The following is a 23,763-nucleotide window of genomic DNA, read 5'->3' as shown; positions in this document are numbered from 1 at the left end:
AAAAAAAAAAAAAAAAAAAAGTGTCCTCCGTGTAACTGAAGGGGACAGCGACAGCCAGAAGCCTGGAAACAAGCCCCCATTCGAAGCACCACCCTTGCAAGAAGGTGTGTTTATTTAGAAGCTGGAATCAGACAGGGGCCTTGGATGTGGAATGTGGAAGGTTGCTCAGAAAACGGAGGCCGCGAGCGTGTGCTTTTGTAGGGGCCACGCCCACGGGCAGCCAGGCAGCCCCTGAAGACGCAGACGACTCCGTCGAGAAGGCTGCCGGCCCTCCGGGTGCGGCGGGGCCCCCTCGGTGGCTGCACGGCCAGCGAGAAGTGACAGGCGCGTGTAGTTAACGCCATGCATTCCTGTCGGCAGGGCCACGGTCCCCTGTCCCTAATTGTCACGTATTTGAATCAAACGCATCTTTTATCTCATCGTCCGGGACAAGGCGTTGTAATGATGACCAGTTGTGGGTGGATCGGGGACGTGAGTCCAGGGGGATGTTTTCACTGCTGCCCAAACGTGGTGGATAGGACTTGCAGGCAAGGGTGGCCGGTCACCTCTGGAAGCAGCTTATCCTTCCAGACCCTGAGCTACTATTTGTTCTGGGACAGGGTCGTCGTGCCCTGTGGCGGGCAGGCCCCTCTCCAGTGGGCACAGGTCCCCGACGGGAAGCGGAGGCCAAGAACGGCCGAGTGGGGGGCATTCACCTGGGTCGCGGTGGCCCCCATTGTCCTGGCCTTTGGGGTCCTGGACTGAGAATCGGCCCCTGCAGAGGCGTGGGCTCTGGGGTGAGGGGCTGGAGGGGGCGCCCACTTTGACCTCTGGAGATTTGGCTGTCTGCACGAGACGCCGCTCGGGCATCCTCGCCGGGTTCTGGGGAAGGGAAGGGGGAAGAGCTCAGCGGGGCCACGCTGCGTCCGACGGGGCCGCCAGGGTAGGGGCCGCGATGGGAGGGGACACTGCCCCAGGGTGACAGGAGGTGACGGCCTCAGCGCCCCGCACCTCCCAGTTCCCCTGTGGACCAAACTGCTCCGTTTTTCCAAAGTGGAACATCCCTGGAAACTCCCCCAAGTGGTGCTAGACATGCTGGCACTGTCCCCCTGCAGGGAGGAGGGAAAGGGCTGCGGGCCGGGGCTTCTGGGCACTTTCCTTTTCTCCACCAGCCACTCCTGGACGATTGCGCCAAGACACTGACAACAATCAGGGCAGCGTCTGCAGAACCGTGTGCCGCTGAGCCACATGAAAAGCCTTTTTCAAGTGCGGACGGTTTGAAGAGAGCGTCCCTCGTCCCACATTTCAGCTCTGACCCGGTGGGTGGACGGGGCCACGGATGCCCATTCAGAAGCCCCTGTCTTTGAAGCACAGTCCGGTTCGCGCCACAGGGCCCCACCTCAGCCCACACGCCTCACCCGCACCCATTGCCCCAAGGGAGCGGGAGACCAGGGTGAGTGGACCGAGACGGGGTCTCTGCAGACGGTGACGCCTTGTGGGACAGGAGCCAGCACGGGGTGTTAGCTACCCAGAACTTCTCCATGTTGCGGGCAGTTGGGAGCCCCTGCTTCAAGCACACAGAACAACCCGCCGAGGTTGTGTGTCGCCCAGGAAAATCATTGTTTGGTTAAGGAAAGAAAAATGCTGAGAGAGAGAGAGAGAGAGGCTCGTGGAGCATAGCCACACACTGGTCTATGGGGCGTCCAAATCTCACCGCGTGCCACCCTGACGTTCATCCGGGCAGAACACCTGCCAAACCCCAACTTCCTCAGAGGCGGGAACAAGGCAGGTGTGTCCTGGACTTTGGGAAATGGGCCCAAACGGTGGCCAGCGAGCCCCGGGACACTGATGGAAAGGTGAAGGAAGGCACCCTCTCTGGACTCAGTCCCACCTCCGAGTGGACTTTTGTCTGAGGGTCTGGAGTGGCCTCATTTTGGCTCTGGTGAGCTTGGCCGCCCTCTCCTAGCAAAAGCCTCAGTCCCTCTCTGGGCGTCTATAATGCTGATCTCAATCTTGTCTGAAAACGCCATGACCCAGAGGGGATGTGGTGGCATAGGGCTCGCCCACCCTGTGCACGGGGAGCCCCGGGAGTCCTTCCCTGAGAACCAGGAAGGCGACACAGGTGTGCACCAGCGCAAGTTGTGGGTCCTGCCGCAGGAGGGAAGGATTCAACAGGAGGCGTGGCTGTGCAGGTGGGCAGGGGCCTCCCTGGAGGGGAGGAGATGGGGGCAGGCAGGGAAGCAGGGACATGGGGCGGGGGCTGGACGGTCACCAGAAGACCAGCCCCCGATCACTTACGGAAATGGGGCTACGAACACAGACTCACCTTGGGTTGCAAAGGGCGTCAAGAACATGATTGATAGATAGAGGGCTTCCCTGGTGGCGCATAAAAAAAAAAAAAAAAAAAAAAAAAAAAAAAAAGTATAGATAGATAGGTAGGTGGGGTAGGTAGATGGTTAGATAGATATAAACGTACAGAGATCTTTCTAAGCAACAGGACCGTATGTCTTCAGAGCTCTCTGGAAAGCAGGCCCTTGAAGATCCCAAAACTTATAGCCGCATTATTCAGGGACCAGTGAAGGGCCCCCTCATGACTGCTCCCCCGAGGGAAGACAGGGACTCCTGAGCTTCACAAGTCAGGTGCCAAAGGCAGGTGCCTCAGACCTCCCACCCACCCCGAGGTGCGAGGCTGCACCGTCCGTGTTAGAGGGGCTGCCCAGCCCTTGGGCGATGGGCTCGTGTCTGATTAATTGCGGTTTGTCCATTCTTGTTCTCCTTTGACTAGTTTAACCACCTACGTGAAATGGGCACGCTACGTCATCCTTAATTAAACATCCGAGGGGACGCCTCATTTCTGGGGAATTCCTCCCACTGTGGAAGGAATCACTGGGTTGACAGCCCAGGAAAGCTCAGAGCCGAGGAATCCAGGCGAGGCTGGGCAGCCATGGCCTCAAAACCCACCCCAGGCCTCACACGAGGCTGCTTTGCCCCTCGGTGAAGCAATTGGATTTTCCCACGGGGCCTGAGTGTCATTCACAGATGTCTTCATTCCTGAGAGTGTAACCCACCATGGATTTCATAAGAAAAGAATCCGTAAGAAGCTCCCCCAGCCCCCCGCAAAAGGCCACCTTCCAACAAGCTCCCACACCGGCCTGCACGTGGCAGGAAGTGATTACAGACTCCCCGAGGAGCCTTTCACAAAGCTTCATGTTGGGACCAAAATCCTGAGGAAGAGAAAGGACGAGAAGCAGGGAAGGAGGAGGGGGAGGGGGGAAAAAACCCGAAACAAAACAAAACCCAGGTCCATGCCGTCCCCACCCCCAGTAAAAACCACTCAACTGAAAGCAGATGCTACTGGATTAGGGACCAGAAGGGCCCACATCAGCACCGTCCACTGGAATCAGCCCTGGAGGTCTTTGGAAATGTGAATGAATTCCTTTATCTTCTCCATGGGTTCGGGGCGTGGTTTAGGCTGCACGTGGCCGTGGGCATAGAAGCTCCCAGATGACGGTCTAAGTGATGCTCTCCCAGCCGTCCGCTCCCACCAGGCTGCTATATGGGTTCAGCTCTCCGAGAGCTTCAGGTGGGCTTCTGGAAGGGCACAGCGGTCAAACCCACCCTGTTCTCTCCGTGGCGTGGGAGTTCACATGCTCTAGAAGGTTTTCCTCCCGGTGTGAGGTCTGGGGTGGAGGCGGTTTAATGGCTCTTCGGGCGTTCCTGGTTTGTCATTAAGTGGACCCCGAACAGCCCTGCAGAGCAGCTGACCTTGTAACAGGAACACAGACGGGTCTGGCGATGCTGCAGCCTCGAAGGACCCAGATTAACACAGTGGATCAGAGCTGCTCATCTGTCAGCCATACCCACCCATCCAGCACTTTCTGGAGAGGTCCCGGCAATGGCTCCTTTTCCATTTCAACCCAGACCTTAACGAAAATGTCTACATCCAAAATGTCACCCCCTGGGGCCACTGCTGCCCGCCCCTTCCCCCAGCAACAGCCTAGTAATGACCCTGTGGCCCTGCATGTGGCCCCCTGGTGCCAGGGCAAAATTAAACCCCGCTGATGGCAACATAGTTATTTGCTGCCTGGGCAATTATTCCCCCCCTCCCCCAGCTGCCCAGGGGAACAGGTGGGCCTTATAGAAACCAGAGCCGGAGCACAGTTTTAATTATCATGGTCCAGCCGGGGGACCAGAAGCTGACAAGTAGGGCCGATCCCCCTGCCCCCAGAGCCCCGAGAAAGACACTTTTATTGCTTCTGAGGGAAGTGGAGTGCTTTAGGGCGGCCCGATCCTTTACAAGCACCGTTCTTCCCACACCTGTGCCACTGCCGTCTGACCCCGCAGGGAGCATCCCCAGGGCAGGGCTGCGAGTGGACATAAAAGGGAGATAACAGGGGTCCCCAGAATAAACCGGGTGCATCTCAGTGGGGGGTGATGCGGTGGACGGGGCTGTACGAGGAGAGGGTCCCCTGGAGGCAACCCTGAGTCCACAGGAGGGAGGGTTCTCTGTGGTCTGTCTGGGAATGAGTGATTTGAGTTGCAAGGTCGCCCGGGCTCGGCAATGACTGAGGGAACGGGATGGCAGCTCCAGGGTGTGGGGTGCGGGCTCCGGTCAGGTTCCTGGGAGGGCAATGTAGCCCCTCCCACTGCACGCTCAGCCCCCAAGCGCCTACTGTGTGCTGTCGAGGGTCCCAAGTGGAGCAGACACAGTCCCACCCCCGCGCGGGGGAGTCTGTGCCGGGGTCCAAGGGAGCGCAAACCAGAGCAGTTGACCATCCCCCAGGAGAGGAAGGGGGGCGGCTGTCCTCGGGAAGGAAGGAGGGGGCTTCTGGCAGATACGCATGCCCTTCCTGCTTCTTCCTTCTCGGCCCGGGGGCAGGCTGCCCACTCCCCGAAGGTCCCCTCCCTCCGCCATCGGCCCTGAAGGAGCTGCCACCCTGTGCAGGAGGAGGGGCCTGGGGCTGGCGGCATCCCTGATGTTGGGCACAAAGAAGAAACACTGAGGCCCTGTGCCGGGCAGCCGGCAGCCCCAAATGTCAGCCCTGATGGCAGCCGCGGGCCAGAGGTGTCAGGGCCCGGCGCTGCCACCGTGCTCGCGAGTCGTAAATACCGCCTAAGTGGCTCCTGTCACCTCGCCGCAGCCTTGCCTCCATCTGCAGCAGAGCCAAAGGTGATTAATGAGAACTATCATGAACGCTGATCAGAGCCGTTTGGCGGAGGCTGGGGGGGAAGGAAGTGCCCCTTGTGGGGCTGCGGAGGCCGCTCTGAAGGGTGAGCGCAAGCGTGGGGGTGCACACGCACTCCCATGCTCACACGCGTGTACACATCCTCCGTACACACGCGCTCGAATGCACACGCGCACGCAGGACCGGGCCCCGGGGCTGGCTAGTGGAAGGTGGTCTGGCAGATGGGGTGGAGCCAGTCAGTGTTAAGAACAGCCCTCGCCTTTCGTGAAAGGTGGGCTCCAGTGAGGCCGGAGAGCCGAGCGCCAGGAACACAGGCCTGGCACAGCACAGCTCAGCCTGGCTGAAACGAACTCTCCCTCCATCACCAGGCGTGCTCACGACTTAACGTGCTTGGCAGCTGATCACAGACTAGACGGGCCTGGCCGAAGCGGGAACAGATGCCGGAGGACGCAGGGCCGTGGCCATGCCTTGGCTCGGGGTGCGGTGCAGGGGGGACCCTCTGTGGGTTCCGTCTTCTCCGTCCGTCGGCACACAGCCCGGACCCCTGCGCTCGGCCCACTCCCACCCCGTCACACTGGGGCCGCTTTTTCCCGCCTGTCTCCGAGGAAGTGGCCGAAGGGGCTGTGCAGCGGGCTTCCCTGCCCTCGGCATCCTCGCTCGGCGGGCCGAGTGGCTTAAAGATACAAAGTGTCCTTTTATTGGAAATATCAACTCAGAAAGGGGCTAGTAGTAAGCTGAGAATATTTGGATAAACTTGGCAGCCCTTAGGACTAAAAAAGACCTTTTGTTCCCTCCAAGAAAAAGGCTGTCGCACCACCCCGGGCTCCCTGGAGCCGGTCCAGAAAAAACTGAGGTCGGAGCAGAAAAGTGATTAGGGCGTCTCGTGAAAGATCTTTACTCTAGGTCAAATGTTTATTATTATTTAGTTTATTTTTTTATTAGAATGTGCGGTTACCATCCTGTTGCATAATATCAGGCTGTAAGTGTGTCTTCGAACACCCAGTCGGGTCCAGCCCAGCCTCCCGGGGCACAAAGGGAACTTTGTGGCGAGGGGGAGGGGAGTGAGGGGTGGCACCGGCGTGTTTTATTTTGCTCTGCTCTGTTTTCGAGATGTCGACCCGTTTAAGAAGGAGCAAGTATCTCTGGTGTTTGCCCTTCGATGAGCAGAGGGGTCCCTGCGGCTTGGGGGTCTAGCCTTCGTGGGGGTGGGAGGTCGCCTCTCCTTCTCCAGTGGCAGGAGGGTGTGCGTGTGCATCGCACGGCGGGGCGTGATTTGGGCAGCTGTTGCCAGGAGGGTGGGGACACGGGAGAAGCTCCTTTTCGGCTGACCACCAGCCCGGCTCACCAACAGCCACGTGGCTTTTTGGGACACGCAGCGACCTGACGGGGCCACCGGCCCAGCACCTCCCTGAGAGCTGCGCCCATGTGTCCGTTGCCCAGAAACTCGCATGCAGCCCTGCGGCGCCCTGGTCTTGGGTCCACGTCTCCACTTACGGGCTCTCCAAAGAGACTGCTTGCTCTCCGAGGTTCCCGTGAACGGACGGCCCTCCAGAAGCCTCGCGAGATGAAGATCAAACCTAATTTGACCCTCTTCTACCCAAATACACGAAAATAAACAAAGCTTGTCCCATTCAAGTCGCCGGAGGAGAAAGGGCCAACCTCAAGTGAGAGGGGCCTTGGCAAAGCGGGAGAGACACACCCCCACCCCGGAAATGAAACCCAGTTACTGTCTGCAAGGGAGCTGGTCATGAAAGCAGCCTAGCGTCTGAGGTCCATGTGATCCAGAAATTTCTCCCCCAGCCTCTACAGAAAACCCTCGCATGGTGGATTTTCTCCCCAGCCATCGTGCAGGGACCCGGTCCTGGGTGTGGGACTCAGAGCTGCCTCTGTGAGGGGTCACACCCACGTGCCTTGGGGCCACAGCAACAGTGGACCCGGCGAAGCAACCAGTCACCCTAAGGCTGCATCTCCACGTGCCACCACCGCCTGCCCTGCCCTCCCCGAGGTGCAGCTGGCAGAGACCCGGACCTGGCAGGGTGTGCCTTTCCCAGAGATGGCGTCCAAGGGGTCACAGCCCAGGACCCCAAGCAGGACCTGCCCCCCAGCACTGCCAGGATCAGCCCCAGAGTCCTCAGTCACAAAGGCAATGCATAAGCAACGCCTCCGATGCCCTCTCAGCCCCCGCAGGCTCTTATGCAGGGCACCCCAAGAATCAGGCCCCTCCGTAAATATGAGTCTAAAGAAAATCACCTTGATGCTATAGCCTGGGGCCCACCCAGCTGGAGATTCATTTTCAAATACACCTTGGTCCTTATACTGTACCAGCAAGAAGCCAAATTCCAAAGGCCTGTACTCCAACTTTATGTGTCAGCTGTTGACCGTGCCTCTGTGGAGCTCCTCAAGCTTTTAAGGAGACAGTGTCTCCAGAGAGAGTTTCCACCATGGAATATATACAGAAATGTAAAATATTGACAAAAGTGGAAGTAGTCACGCATTTTAAAGTAATTACATTTTTTACGAACTTATTTTTCGTAATTCATGGTTGATATGACAAAAATTAGTGGAGTAGGAAGCGAGTGTACTTGTTTTAAATGTTTTGATTCTGTTATATTCTTCATTACTTTTTTAAAAATTAAATTAGGCATTAAATAGGAAAAAAAACACTCATCTTCAAAAAAATAAAAGAACACTTGGGAAAGAATCGAAGTGATTATTTTTCCTTAAAAGATAATTTTAAAATAGTCATCATTTGGAGAGGAAGACTAAACAAAAAGAATTTAAAATAAAAGTAAAGGAATGTATGTTTAGAGAGTGAGAGGTGAAGGAAAAGGGGGTTGAGGGACATTTTCCATCTGACATCCCTAAGGGCTGAATCTCCTCACAGAGGCAGGGAACCTCCTAGAAAAGAGCCCAGGCCCTGACAGAGGGGAAGAGCCGTGTGCCACTTAGGGAAACCACCAGCTCGGTGAGCATTCTCAACCTCCCAGGGATGGCTGAGGACCGCCTGCCTGCCCGGAGTGGCCCCAAACCTTGCCGCGTGGGGCTGGAGGCCAGTCACCACGTGGAGCAGCTCTGGCAGAGTCTCCAGGACACAGTTCCCAGCTCAGAAGTCACACCAAAGCCCAGGTCTGCAGCACATCCATCCGGAGGAAGTCTGCGGGGTCTCGGCCCCTGGAGACTCTGCGATCATCAAGCACTGGGTGCCTGCGGCTGGCTAGGAAGGCTTCAGAGGAAACCCTTCTGCACCCACAGCCGTTCTGACCGTCTGTGCGCGAGCCAGAGATCCGGGAAGCCAAGATGCAAAGGAGACCACCAACCGCCCCTCCCCCAGAGACAGAGGCCCCAGCTGCCTCCACCCTGGGGAAGAAGGGAACCGTCTCTGCGCGCAAGCAGCCCCTCATCTCGAGGGAGCTCCAATCCGGTCACCTGGGAGGTGTCCCGACTCAGGACAGCAGCTGGGCGAGCCACGCTGCTTTAATTAAGCAAAGCGGGGTGTGCCCTTTTCCCATGGGTTTTATTCACGTCCTGACAGCATCAATAGAAACAGATCTGCCAGAATAAGTCATATGAAGCTCACTCAAAGGAGGAAAGAAAATGTGTCCTCCCATCCTTTGCCTTTTTCCAAAGAGAAGAATACAATAGCAGAACCCACAAAGAAAGATCCCGATTTAAATGTTCCGAGGCTCTTAAACACCCCCACTTAAATTCCAGGTAATCAGCTGCATTGTGCTGTCCCTGAAGAGGCTGTGGGGTTGGTGGGTGCTGTTCAGAGCCATTTGTGTCATATAAATGCTGGTGATTAGATTTTTAATAAACCGTTTCAATTCTATTTCCTGGGCTTGAATAGATGTTTGCACTTGACTGGTGTGGACTTGAAAGGGGTCCAGGTAATATCATTGTGGGGGACATACTCCTAATTCCTTTAATATATTTCGTCAAAGGTGACTGGCTGTAGGAACTGGCTGGAACACAGGGAGAGAAGGAGAGCAGTTGAATTTAATTGGTTCCATTTGTCATTCAAGAATGACTTTGCCTCACCTCTGCCTATGAATCCTTTTCAAAGTTGCTGGTCAGACCCAACATGCCCACAGCTTGGGAAGGAAGCCGGCTTTGGGTTCCCAGAACCACAGCTCAGGCTGAGCTCACATCCAAGAGCAGGCCTGGCGTGAGGCTCAGGGTCCATCAGTGAGCAACTTGATGACCTCTGGCCAGGATGACAGCTCCCGAGAATGGAGGAATCCAGAAGGAGACAACAGGATCCAGAAACGTGGCATCGCAAGCCCAGACCCTTAACACTCCACGCCCAATGTGCTGGGAGGGTTGAGGGCAAGAGAAAGGATGAGCCCATTGGGTTACAGTTCCAGGGATTTTTTTCACTCAGCCACTAGATGACAGCCGAATCCTAGGAAGTGGAGCGATTACAACCAACTGTTCAGAGAGAAACACGCCTCCTCTCTCTGTAAAGCCAAAACCAAGGCCCAGGCCCTGGCCAGCGCTCTCACATGTGGCACCCGGGTGCTGGGGGAGGAAACCAGAGCTGGCCTCTAGCCAGGCTTTCAGACGCCGTCCGCACCAGGATCTCTTCCCGTGGCCATTTTTGTCCATCAAAGAGCAGCGAGCAATGCTCGTGATGGGGCTTAGATTCGTCCCATTGAGACTGGAGCTATTTGCAGGAGCTGATTTCAAAACATGAGGCCTGATACAGAGGCGATGAGTCACGGAGCTTCTCCAGACTGACATGTCCCCCAGAGAAGGAAGAAGGATGGGCCCAGAGGGACTGAGTCAGTGGCAGGGGAGGCACTAAATATAACCCTGCTGGATGCGTCCTGGCCACCGCCAGACGTTCTACGAGCACCTACTGTGTGCCAGACCCCACGGGGTGCTGAGATGGACAAGCCAGCCTGGCCTCTGTCCTGGAAAAAGGATGTTGCCACAATGACTTCGGGGGGAAATTACACCGCAACACCGTGCACAGGAGAGAAACAATGTAACACTGGATCCGGGAAAAATTGCAACTCTGATTTCCAGAGAGGGAGAGCGACTAAAAGGAGGGTTTGTATGTCCTTCAGCAGAATCCGTGGGAGAACGAGAAGGAAAAGGGTCCGGAATGCGACAAGGGGATGTGAGGAAAGAAAGACCCTTGGGCAAAGCCCTGTGGAATATTGGGGGAAGTTCTCCGTTGTCTTGAGGCACCTACTCGTTATTTGTCGCCCATTTATTGAGCACCCACTGTAGCCTGGCCATGGGAATCGGCCAGATGAAACCTTCAAAGCCCTCATCATGCAGGGGAAGAGAAAGAAATTATGTGGACAGGACAACCACCGTCTACCATCGTCCTTACTGTGATGGGGCAGGGGCAGTGAGAGCCCCTCAGAGGGTCCCACCCCAATATGTGGGATCAGTGCAGTCCTCTTGGGAGAGGTGTTCCTGTGTTCTGCCACCTTTACAACTCTTGGTAGAATGTATCCTTATATCTCACCTTGGGAGTTGGAGAAAGCCAGAAGTGTCTGGGCAGGTTGGGGGAATTCTGTGCCTCATCCATCTATCCATCCACCCAACCAACCTTCCATTAATCCATCCACTCATCCATCCATCCATCCAACCATCCATCCAACCATCCATCCACTCATCCATCCATCCCACCGTCCATCCATCCAACCATCTACTCATCCACCCATCCATCCACTCATCCATCCACTTATCCATTCATTCATCCACCCATCTACCATCCATCCATCCAACCACCCATCCAACCATTCATCCATCCAACCATGCAACCATTCAACCATCTGCTCATCCATCCATCCATCTATCCGTCCATCTATCCATCCAATCATCCAACCATCCATCCATCCTACCATCCATTCGTCCATCCACCCATCTATCTATCCATCCATCAATCTATCCATCCAATCATCCAACCATCCATCCATCCATCATCCACTTATCCATCCATCCAACCATTTATCTATCCATCCATCCACCCATGCATCGACCAACCATCCATCTATCCATCCATCCACCCATCCATCTATCCATCTATCCATCCATCCATCCATCCAACCATTCATCCATCCATCCAAGCATCCACTCATCCATCCACCATCCATCCTTCCATGGACTTGTTCAGTGAGCCCTGTGTGAACACTTGTCCTTGGTGAGGCTCTAGGGAAGCTTCAGTTGCTCTTGGCCACCATCCTCAGGAAGAACAGAGGTGAGAAGGGGAGGACCGGCCAGGATACGTGGTCCCCACAGGTCATAAAAGGGGCAAGACAGGCAGCCAGTGCACAGTGTCCAGCTGATCTGCTCCTTTCCAGCTGTGCAACATTAGCCCAGTTACTTCACTCCTCTGTGCTCAGTTTCCTCATCTACAAATGTGGCTACAACAGAGGCTCCCCATCAGGGAGAGGAGCATCTAGGGACCCGGTAATGAGACTCAGCAGCAGCCAGCAGTGAGGCAATGTCAGCAGTCTACAGTGGCCTCCTCCTGACCAAGGGTGGGGTGCAAAGAGCCCCAGGGCAGGCTCTGCACATCACTGCCCTCCAGACAACAAGAGGATGTCTAAGAGGAAGACAGGGGGAAGACTGAGCCTTCCTCCGCCCAAATGTGTCTGCTTCTCTGAGGGCTGCATCTGGACGTCACTCCTAGGTGCAGCCTGTGTTGGCCGTTGTCCACGGTGACGGGGTCGTCTGAGAGAGTCTGAGGGTCACAAGGCCCTAGGCTGAGGTCGTGGGCCGGAGGGAGCAGAATCCCAGCCAAGGGGTAGAGAGGTGGGTGAGGAAGCCCAGGGCATCCTAGGTGGGCTCCTCAGCCTGGCGTTCGGCTCCCACGCTTGGGGCTTCTGTCCGGCCAAGAGAAGTTGCGGGCAGCCCCCTACGCCTGGCCTCAGGGAGCATGCGTGCTCTCTTTGGAAAGTCCCACCCCTCGATCTACAGCAGGCAAGCCATTGTGGGAATTCCTCCTGCACCTGCTAGGGGGCGGGGTGGGGCGGGGGGGTGCCCCGTCACAAGCTCTGCAGTTTGTCACCATCAATGTGACCAGAAAAAGGTTATGAATGTGACACCTCCCGGGGGCCTCACGTTAACTCAACGACAGAGAAACCGCTTCCTGTGGGCAGCCCCCGGGCTCCCGCCTCGGCCCTCGCAGGGACGCTGCCACAAACCTTTGGTTTGGGGTGTTTGGGCTTTTTTTTTTCCAATCTTTTTTATGATCAAGAAACAAACACAAGTGTGTCACTTCAGAATGTCACAGCTGAGTCTGCGCTTATGTGCAGACTTTAGGCTCAGAGACTTCTGCTCCGGATCCAAATTCAAATCAGATCAGGGTTTGAAAATGTGTTTGGGTTGTTAGCGATTTAACCATGGCAGCCCAGGGAGCGGGGCAGGCCAGGGGCAGCCTGCGGTGAGGCCAGGAACTTGCTAGCTGGGGGGGACTTGACAAGCCGGGCCAGGATTTGGGGAGGCTTCTCTGCACCGATAGCCTTTACCTGTCCAAACCATCCCTGTGTTGGCACGTGGATGGCTTCAAACTCTCTGGTCAGCGCCCAGGTCCAGCCGTTGTTGGCTGGACCAGATGTGGACATTTTCATCCCTCAAGAAGCAGAACCCCTTTGAGGCTGGAGCTGGGCAAGGCTGGGCCGTCTGTGCTGGTGTTTGTTGGGAGCCCCTGCTGCATGGTTGCACAGGGGCCTCCATAAGGCATTCGTGGGTCCCCCACTGCAGTGCCAGGGCAGGGGGACAGAGAGGGGCAGGGTTTGCACCTGTATTACTTGGGGATGGAAACTTCTGCAAGAACCCATCTGGCAGGGAGCTGCCCTGGCAACACCAGCCATCTCCTCAAGGTTGAGTAAAAGGGAGGCCAGGGATCTGGGACCAGGTCTGGGGTCCGCAGTTGTTTGTCCTCCTCGGCAGGTCCAGGTTCAGCCTGAAATTCTTGCTTTGACCCTGGTGTCCACACAGAAACTGAAATCCCATCTCAGTGCTTGTGAGAAATGCCGCAGAAAGGCCACAGAAGTCTAGTGCCACCATCTGCCACCAGCAGCATCCTGAAGATGGAGCCTCGGGCAAAAGTGCCCTCTGGGGGTGGCCGAAGCTGCCCACCGCCCCACTGAGAGAGGGGCCAGGGGCTTCCGCCCGGCAGAGGCTCAGCCCCTGGCTTGGGTCTGCGACGAGGGCCCCCTCCTGCTGGGGGGCTGAGGCCGGGCCCAGGCTCTCTGCGGGGACCAGGGGCTTTCTCTTTGGGGACACCCCAAGAACCTCCGACTGTGATGCAACAGCCCCACACACAGGTGGACTGAGGGATTCTCATTTTTAAAATTAATTTTTATTGGAGTATACTTGACTTACAATGTTGTGTTAGTTTCTCCCTGCGAACCCGCGTCCCCTGCATCGGCAGGCGGACTCTCAACCGCTGCGCCACCAGGGAAGCCCTCCGCTCTGTTTTAGATTCTATTCGCATGCAGGTCATTACAGAGTGTTGAGTAGAGTTCCCTGTGCTGTACAATAGGTCCTTATTAATTATCTAGTTTATTTATAGTCATGTGTATATGTCAATCCCAATTTCCCAATTTATCCCTCCCCCCACCTTTCCCCCCCCGGTAACCATACGATTGTTTTCTACATCTGTGACTCTATTTCTGTTTTGTAAATAAGTTCATTTGTACCATTTTTTTAGATTCCGCATGTAAGCGATATCATACGATGTTTGTCTTTCTCTGTCTGACTTACTTCGCTCATTATGACAGTCTCTAGGTCCATCCATGTCGCTGCAAATGGCATGATTTCATCCTTTTTTATGGCCGAGTAATATTCCATTGTACATACGTGCCACATCTTCTTTATCCGTTCCTCCATCAACGGGCACTCATGTTGCTTCTACATCCTGGGTGTTGTAAGTAGTGCTTCTGTGAACATGGAGGGCAGAGGGATTCTTGAAGGAGGAGGCACAGGGTAGAGCCTGTTTGCTGGGGGCCTTCTCCTACTCACTGCCAGGGCTGGTTTGTCTCTCGGGGGCCCCGGGCAGCCCATGGAAGATTCCCGACTGGCCAGGAGTCTGGGCTTCTTACCAACGCAGCAGACCCAGGAAGAGGCCCTGCTTCTGACCAGCACCCTCTTCATCCTGTAGTGGGCACAGCCAACTCCCAGCCTGGCACATTTCCGAAGAGCAGATGAGCAGGTACAGACAGCCAGGGAAGCAGCAGATGCCCACAGCCATCATGGCCACAAATATGTCCCCGCAGCACACGTGCCCTTGAAGCCGGCAGAGCTGTGGGAATGGGGCTCTGTTCGGGGTGTCTTCAAGGAGCTACCAAGAACAAACCAAGTGTTCCTTATGGTGTGCTCTCCCCGCAAGGAGCTGCAGGCCTCCACGCAGCTGGAAAGCAGGGAAAAGGCTTTCCAGTTCCGAAGGGGAAACTGAGGCTGGAGCCCAGAATATCCCCACGTTGTCAGATTCGGAATTCATAATGTCAGGGCTGGAAAGGCACTTATGGTCAGAGGTCCGGTCTCCCTTTGGAGCATCCTGGAGAGATGGTCCTTGAATCCCTACAGTGATAGGGTGCTCATCCCTTTGCAAGGCTTCTCACCCACCCCACAGGCTGCCTATAGGGACGTCTCGCTGCTGGTCTTGAGGTTTCATCAGACCCCTCTGGTTGCCGATCACCCTGAGGGGTTTCTGTGTCTGGGCAAGTTTCTCACTCATTCATTTCCCTGCAGACTTAAGGGCACTAGTTTCAATCACCAATTGGCCCGTTTATTTCTGATGGGTCAGGGCTACGGCCCACGGCCTATGAGACACAGGCTGCAGACTTGCCGTGATGGACGGGACAAGCTGGGAGGAAGCCGAGCCCCCAGACACCCGACTCGGGCCAGGAGCAGGGCTGTGCTCAGGCCACACCAAGGGCCAGGGACCCTCGGAATAGCCCACAGAGCCCCGCGTTCACCAAAGCCTCTCTTCTTGTCCCCTGGGTGCTGTTGGCGAGATCAGGCACGTTAAGTCCTGCTCCAGCCCGGGCGATGCACGGAGCAGACCAAACCTCTCCGCTTTGCCGCTTCCTCACCCTCTGGTTTTCTGCAAACTGCACAGACGCTGCTGGGAGAGCTGGCCCCTCATGTGCAGCCCCTGGCCTGAGGAGGAAAAGAAGAAAAAGGGAGAAGTAAAATAAGAATCTGATGGAAGGGGAGGAGGGGCCGAAGGACATGGGGAGGAGGGGCCGAAGGACATGGGGAGGGAAGAGGAAAGTCCAGCGGCCGTGAGCTCTGCTTCCTGGGCTCCAGGCTGGGCCCCCAGGGCCGTGCACCCCGGGAACGCAGCAGCATCGAATATCTGGGTGTTTTGTGGGAGATGGTCTGTGAACCCCAGGGAGCGCCGGGGCACCTGGCCGTCAGGATTTTGAGGGGAGAGGGTCTGAGAACCCCGGGGGTGTTTATATAGCACTTGGGTGTGTAAGTGATTTCTGGTCTGACCTTTGAAGGCATCTGTGGCCCCCGAATGCATAGAGTGTGGTTTCTGCGGTCTGGCTCTAAGCTGAGAGATTCTGCCCATCGCTAACATGAGTGAATTCCCCCAGGCAGGGGCTTGGGGCCGTGGCCTTGCTGCAGCAAGCCTGTCGGGCACCCAGCTCCCTCTGCAGAATCTCCATCCTGGGCTGTGCTCTTGGGTCCCTGAGACCGAGGGACCCCGGCCCTTATCCCCCCACAATGCCCTGGAACTGTCCCACGGAGATCACGGTCAGCAGGGGTGTCCTAGGAACCCCACGCGGCTCCTTTGGTCACAAGTCCCATGGACACTGGCTTACCATACGATTGTTTTCTACATCTGTGACTCTATTTCTGTTTTGTAAATAAGTTCATTTGTACCATTTTTTTAGATTCCGCATGTAAGCGATATCATACGATGTTTGTCTTTCTCTGTCTGACTTACTTCGCTCATTATGACAGTCTCTAGGTCCATCCATGTCGCTGCAAATGGCATGATTTCATCCTTTTTTATGGCCGAGTAATATTCCATTGTACATACGTGCCACATCTTCTTTATCCGTTCCTCCATCAACGGGCACTCATGTTGCTTCTACATCCTGGGTGTTGTAAGTAGTGCTTCTGTGAACATGTCCTCCCCCACCCCCGACCTTCCTCTCAGCCTGAGCAGGTGGGGCCCCATGACCCTCCTGCCAGGACTCCTGTCTGCTGGGCAGCCGTGCGACCGCTTCCCACTGGCCACATTTCTCCTTGGTGCTTGTTCATGTCACCACCAAGCCCCATAATGAGAGTCAGGACAGAGGATTTACGAGCTCATCCAGGCTCCGCATCTGCACCCAGCAGAGGTGTTTCCAGAAAGCCTCTCCCCCACCTCCTTCCATCACAAGAATGGACTTTCTGTTTCAGCTACTCGTGGACGCCATAAATCTTGGCGTGTGTGTGCGTGTGTGTGTGTCTGTTACGCACATGCGGGTGCGTGTGGGTAGGACAGCCCCACATGGCTTGGCGGCTGAGCTCGTGGCTCTGGATCAGCTTAAAGAAGGGGTCAGGGTGAGAAGGATGAGATCTGCCCCCTGGGTCCTCCCCGAGCTGGAAGCGGACACGAGGCCCAGGCCTCCATGGAGCTGAGCTGCAGAGGCAGGACGCGCGGCTGAGGGACCAGACTCCCAGGCCCGTTCCTTCCCGCCTGCTTGGAACCCATTAGGCAGCTGACGACAGATGTGCTGGCATTCCCGCCAGCACGCACACCCCAGATGGCCAGAGGCTGGCCATGCCCGTTAAACGTGAGAGAGCAGCCCAGCAGTGAGCCCACAAATTCGAGGTGCAGGAAACCTCAAATGATGTGCAAAACAAATTGTCAAGGTGAAGAGAGTTTTTCTATGCCTTTGCTTCATAACTAGGCCTTTCTGGTGGGGGTGATTTATGAGCTGGGGAAGCTGGTGGGGGGACGAGGGGTGGAAAGGCCTGGAAGGCCAAGTGGGGGAGAGCGGGCAGGAGGGCAGCTTCCTTTGGAGGCTCTGGGACCCCCAAGGCTCAGCCCCAAACTGCCCAGAGCCAAGCTTTGGATGCGATCAGGCAGAGGGGCCGGACTTCAGATCTGCAGAGAGACCCGGCCCCAAGGCCATGGCAGCCTCCAGGCCACTGCCTGCTAACGTTGCCCTAGGAGATTGGTTGGGGGGCAACTGCGCCAACTCTTTCCTTCCGTCACACCCTCCCTGGTGCATGCCTTGTGCAGAAGCAGAACCGAGCTCGCAGCCTGGGGCGGGGGCTCTGCAGTCACCTGTACCTGCTCCGTCCACTTCTACCTGTATTGGCCTCCTGGGGCACGGCTCTGAGCACAGACCAAACCAGGCCTCAGGCCCTGCTGAGCTGGGCAGAGAGTGACAGGACCCGTCCTTATGGGCCCTCTCATTCCAAGAGAGGCGGGAGGGGGGACCTGTGACGGCCCGGGGCTGCTTTCTGGATCCCAGGGTGTACTGAGTCCTGTGGGTCCTGAAGCCGGGATGCAGACCCTCTCTCTGGTCCTCGATCCGGCTCAGACAGCATGTGGGGGCCCTGGGCTGGGCCCAGCCCTGCTCCTGGAGCCTCCCTCTCGTGTCCTGAAAATGTGCAATGACAGCCCCTGCCTGGGAGGTCCGCAGTGATGAAGAAGGGGCAGTGCTGGTACCAAGAGAGGCCTGAGCCCACACGGCTCATGGCGTGAGCACCCCAGAGGGCCCAGCTTGGCCACGGCGGAGACCCTGGAGAGAAGGCCAGAGACAGAAGGAAAGGAGGCCAGAGAGAGACAAAGGTCGCTCCCATTTCTCCCCTTCTGTAATGAGAAACGGCATGGCCCATCCACGCCCCAAACAAGAAGCCAAGCCTGCAGCACCCTGTCCACCTGGGCCGAGGCCCAGGCCCAGATCTGAGGCAGAAAAGCAGCAGCTTCCAGGCCGGGCTCCTGCCTGCGCCCCCCGCCCCCGCCCCCTGGCCCGGCTCCATCATCCAGGTACGCCCCAGTGTGCCCCACAGGGCTGGACTCTCTACACAGAGACGGGAGAGAGACGTGGTCCTGGCATCGGGGTGAGCCCCACTGCCCAACCTGGCCCCGCATCGCTGGTTCAGGGCCCCAAGACCAGGGCTTCTTGTGCCTTCCCTGGAGGAAAGGTCAGCCGTTCCCTGCTACCTCTCAGAGGGAGAGTTTTAGTCTCTTTGGGTGGAAGGCATTAAGCAAGGCCTCCTCTGTCACCCCAGAAAGCCAGCCAGGGTGGCCATGAGGGAGAAGGGGCCCCCGGACCTTTAGGGACCTTCAGGAAGTAAGTGGCACCCTGCGGTGGTCCAGATGGTCGGGGCTGGGGGACCAGGTCCTCCGGGTTGAGGAGGAGGGACGTTTCCCGGGAGGGGCTGCTCACCAGAGAGAAGACACCCCCTGGGGCTGGGCAGCGGGGCCCTGGAGGAGTTTTTGCCTCTGAATTTTGGGCCCTGCACCCCAAGAAGGATGGCCACGTGGCCAGAGGCCCCAGAGCAGCGTCCGTGCAGGTTAGCCACCGGCCGTGTCCACGTTCAGACGCGCTTGAGAGGCCCGGAGCTGTTTGCTGAACGAGGGCCGTGTCCAAATACCTGCAGGGCTGTCACGTGGAGGAGAGAGAGGCCTGTTCCCAGAGGGCTGAGAGGGGACGTTCAGGAGGGAGGGCTCGGCCATGCAGAAGTTACTCTCCGTGAGGCAGTGCTGCCATGGTGGGTCTGTGCGTGTGCCCACAGGTGTGCCGGCAGAAGTGTGGATTTGCTCCTAGGTCAGGCAGGGCTCGGGTGTGGGACTGGGGGATGAGCCTGGGGTCTTCCAGCCGCCCTGCAGTATCACAGAACCTACCGGAGCTGAGAGGCAACGGGCCATGCCTGCATCCGGCCTCCGCGCTTTTCTGGCCAGCCCCACACGACCTTTGAGAACCGTGGGGTCAAGCACGCTCTCTGGGGGGGACGGGAGACGCGGGGGAGGGGGGCCCTGCGCTGGTTGTGACAGCTCACAGCATCACTGACCGTCTCTGCCAGTCCAGACTGGACCATGGGTGGGGGGAGGAGACCGAGAGACACAGGCAAAGAGACAGAGACAGAGAGACTGGCAGCCACCCGCCTACACCCACCTGTGAAGATGCTGGGTGGGAGGCACAGGGATGGGGTGGGGGTGGGGGGGCGTCCCTGGGTCTTGGCCAGCCCCAGCCCCTCTTCTTCCCTGTGATGGAGCCAGGTGGCCGGGGGCCTCGCCAAGTGACGGTGCCACTACCCACAGCTTTGCTTGGTGGGTCTTTCTTGCGGGTTTCCTGCACTGGGGGTGGGAGGTAAGAGAAGGGGCCCGTGAGAGGCGTTAGCGTTAGGAGAGGGGCCTCTCCCGTGTGACCTGCCCCCCACAAGCCCACAGTGGCCTTCCGATGGGGCCCAGAGCGGCCGTGTCCCTTCACCCCTGGCAGCCAAGGACCAGAGGCTGGGCCGGGCAGCCTCCCTGTGGCCACACTGGCCCAGGCGCTCTTTCAGAATTAGGGCCATTTGGTTGAAGTCCCCAAAATGGAGAATCGTCAGAACGGAGGCCTGTGGGCTCACAGCCCCTTCCAGGTCAGCTCGGCGGCCACTCAGAGACTCGTCATGACAGGAGGGGCTGCCGTGGGCTCCGGGGGCCCGTGGGGTTTGGAGGCACAGTACGACTAGAGGTGGGTTCTAGGCCCTCCCACAGCAAGGCGGCTGCTTCCCAAAACCTCACTGACTCACAGGCCAGGCGGGACCCTGGGCCACTTAGAAGGTGTCCATGGGCGTTCGGGAGGCACCGGAGCCATTTACAAAGCGTCTGGTTCTCTGGCCGGAAGGGGCTTCTCCAGGCCGCAGGGCAGCCTCCCTCCCTTCTCAGGTCCTACCTGTCCATCAGGCGGCACTGGGGACACCTCCCGGGGGAACAGGGCCGTGCGCCTGGGGTCGGCCTCCTCTGTTTGTACTAAGACATGTCCCTGCCCCCTGCCCTGACTTCACTGAGTCCTTCTGACACCCTGTTCCCATCACCCCTACCCACCTAGACACCCCTGCCCACCTGGACACTCCCAACCACCTGGACACCTACTTCCAGCCCTCAGTGTGGTGGTGGCCTCAGCCCCTCCCTCAGCCCCTCCCAGCCTCCCAGCTCAGCTGCCCAGGAAGCTTGCCCACGATGCCACTGGCCTCCACGGCTCTGGATTCGGGCCCCTGAGCAGGCACTGATCAGAGCAGGCAGGAGGGGCTGTGCCTGCAGCGTCCACTTTGGCATCCGGCAGCTTTGGGGCATCCCCCTCTCAGCAGGGACAGCAGTCAGGTCGGTCTCCTGGGAGACGACCTGCTCAGAGGTGCGCACGCCAGAGAAGCTCCCGGCCTCTGCCTGCCAGAAGGGCGTTCAGAAAACAAGAGCAGTGGCAAAGCACCTGACGCCAGTCGGGCCCGTGGGGCCTCTGCCGGCTGGGCGTCTGCAAACAGCGTCAGATGGGAACTTCCACTTTTCAGAAAACCAAATGATCTTCCTTCTTGCAGGGTGACGTGCATGCTGGCACACGCACACGCACACGCACACGCGTCGAGATTCGCACGCGGCCACACCCCGACCACAACTTCACCTTCGAGACCGCTCACCCCCAGCCCAACCCAGTGCTCTCAGCAGAGGGCTCTGCCCTCGGACACTGCGGCCTCTGCTTTCTCACACGTGGGGCCACTTGCTGGGGAGTTTCCACAAGGCCGGTGGCACTTTTATGGCTGTGCCAGGGCAGCGATCTGCTCGGTGAGAAGAGACAGGGCAGTCCTCCTATCTCTGCGTCGGGCTCCCTCCCGGAGACTCCTGGGCGTCGGTGGGCTTGGTGGGCTGAGGGCCTGGCTGATGCCCGGGGGGTCGGCTGATGTCCAGAGGCTGGCCTGCCTTCCTACTCTGCACCCAAACAGCGGGCTCTCTTGCTGGGCAAACGTAGAGTACGTCGGCTCTAGCGCACACGATGCCTCTGACCTTTCTTGGTTTTCTTTCTTGCCGGGCAGATCTCGGAAGACCTGGGCAGTGGGAAGTTCTGCGTGGACGCTAATCAGGCCGGGGCCGGCAGCTGGCTCAAGTACATCCGTGTGGCGTGCTCCTGTGACGACCAGAACCTCACCATGTGTCAGATCAACGAGCAGGTGGGTCCGGGGCGCGCACAGAGCCTCGGCCTTGGGGCCCTGGCACCAGGATGGATGGGAGGGGAGCCGCCGAGGTGAAGGGTTAGCCACATGTCTACCGAGCCCGTCCTGCAGCGGCGGGGTATCCGACACTTAGCCAGTGCTGAGTTTCCGGGAACCCAGCGACACCCCCGAATGCTCCATCAGAGCCTTTGCTCTGGGGCTGATGGGGCTTGAGGCTTATGGGAAGACACATGGCCGGGAGCGGGCAGGGTCTGAAACTTCAGGGTCCACATTCTGACAAATGCCACCCCCGTGAGAGAAGTAGAGAACCTGACCCCTCTCCTTGAGAATCATGTCTAAGTGGCTGTTTATCCAAGCTGCCCGGAAGGGTCCACACTGGCTGTCTGGAAGGCTGAGGTGAGGCCCCAGCTGCCCAGAGCCGCCAAGAATAGCTGTGGCAGCCCAGCCAGCCTGCGGAGGGGACTAGCCCTGTTTGGGCACAAAATCCTGGCCCTGCTGGAAGCCAACTGATATCTTTCCTGAGCTGCGTGGTCCTGACTTCAGCCCAGGCCCCACCAGGGCCAAGGGATGCTTTGGCTTCTGCTGACAGCCCCCAAGAGGCCGAAGACCCCCTCGGCATGCTGGACCCTTCTCACTGCTCCACGTCTGTGCCGACCCAGGGCTGCAGGCATCCAGTGTCAGGAACCAATCAGGACAGAAGATGCCGCGTGGAGTTTCCACCACAAAGGAACCTTAGTCCTTTAACGTTTTTAATTACAACTTTGCAAGTGGCCCCCAGAGACCCTGCTCAGAGCCAGGCCACGCTTTCACTGGGTCCCCAGGGCACGGCTTCCTCGAGATGCCTGGGGGCCCAGCGGCTTCCATCAGAGGAGTCTGTTTTCACCTCTGTCTTGGGGTTATGCGTGAGATTTCATTTGCAAAAAGGATTCCATTGCTTTCAAAAAGGTTTGTGGAGACCACATAACAGAGGGTGCAGCTTCGAGTCACCAGTGCAAACCTCTAAAAGCCATCTGAGGCTCTTGAATTTAGAGAGACAGTTTTGCATAAAGAAATGCAGACAGCACACACCTAGGAGGCCCTGGGACCCGCGTGAGCTGCCAAGCACCTCGCCCTCATCTGCTCAGCCCCGCCCCTGGCCGTGGGGCTCAGCCTGGACCGAGCAGCCCTCCCTCCACTGGACACGATCTGGCGATGCTCCAATCCACCTCTGCTACTGAGAGGTCTACAGCTTTCACTGAGAACCCAACATTTTGGAAAAAAAGGGTTTTTTAAATTGCAAAATATATTGAGGAAATAAAGGAAAAGAATAATCATAAAAATTAAAAAGAAAAGACACTTCCCCCTTCCAGACGAACGTGAGATGTGAGTGAAGGAGAATTAGGGTTAAAGCACATGGGAAGATGGTCCTTCCGTTGTCTGTCTTTGCAAAGAACATGTGTCCTTGGTCGTGTGTCTGGGAGCCGAGGGGCAGTGAAAAAGATACCAGGAGGCCAGGGCCAGGACTGCACTTTTGTGAGATGCAGCATAAAATAATGAAGGATCCAGATTTTTTATTTAAAAAAGAAATGTTTGGTAGGTGCCTTTATGTGGCAAGCTTTCGAAAATGCAGAACATGCAGCCGTAGCATCTTCTCGAAGAGAAGCCTGTCTTCCGACATCTTTGTTTTATTATTAATGTTTCAGGTTAGCTTTTATTTCAGCTCCACACAGGGTCTAAATGGAATTAACTACTTTGCAGCAAACTCTTTCCTTCTTCAGGACCAGTGGACAGGAATACCCTAAACTCATGGGTTCCCTTTCGTTTAACCCCACTTTTATACCCCAGTGCTTACCAAGCTCCATCCTACGTTCGGATCCATACCTGGCTCGAATACTTAAACCCAACGTAACATCAGAATTTCATCCTTGCCTGCTGGATGTTTCTAACAGCCTAAAAATGGGAGATTTATTATCCCCGTCTTAGTTCACAGGCTCGGAGAGGACTTTGGTGCCTATTTAAGCAAAAGCAACAATGAAATGGCCTAGGGACTTCCCTGATGGCACAGTGGTTAAGAATCCGCCTGCTAGTGCAGGGAACACGGGTTCGAGCCCTGGTCCGGGAAGATCCCACATGCCGTGGAGCAACTAAGCCCGTGCGCCACAACTACTGAGCCCGCACTCTAGAGCCTGTGAGCCACAACTCCTGAGCCCACATGCCACAACTACTGAAGCCCGCGTGCCTAGAGCCCGTGCTCCACAACAAGAGAAGCCACCGCGATGAAGAGTAGCCCCCGTTCACTGTGACTAGAGAAAGCCCGCGTGCAGCAACGAAGACCCGACGCAGCCAAAAATAAATAAAAATAAATAAGTCTATAAAAAAATTATTTAAAAAGAATGAAATGGCCGGAAGCAGTAAAATTTCTCCACCCAGGGCCTTTCAAACCCTGCATCCTCCAAGGGAGAGAGGACCCTCTGCCCTGCCTCCTGGGACC

The 23,763-nt window shown here is 57.0% G+C and overlaps 1 protein-coding gene across 1 annotated transcript in view; it reads left to right on the top strand.

Annotated features, from left to right (window-relative positions):
* Positions 1–23,763, top strand: part of PRDM16 (PR/SET domain 16) — a 217,416-nt gene that overhangs the window by 145,164 nt on the left and 48,489 nt on the right. Inside the window, 1 exon segment of the mRNA XM_024760246.1 lies at positions 21,156–21,290. Within this exon segment, the coding sequence (XP_024616014.1) occupies positions 21,156–21,290 (135 nt within the window).

The sequence above is a fragment of the Neophocaena asiaeorientalis genome, unplaced genomic scaffold, assembly GCF_003031525.2.
Source record: "Neophocaena asiaeorientalis asiaeorientalis breed wild unplaced genomic scaffold, Neophocaena_asiaeorientalis_V1.1 scaffold489, whole genome shotgun sequence".
Lineage (NCBI taxonomy): Eukaryota > Metazoa > Chordata > Mammalia > Artiodactyla > Phocoenidae > Neophocaena > Neophocaena asiaeorientalis.
Note: the sequence above shows the minus strand (reverse complement) of the source record. Positions and strands in the feature narration are given on the sequence as shown.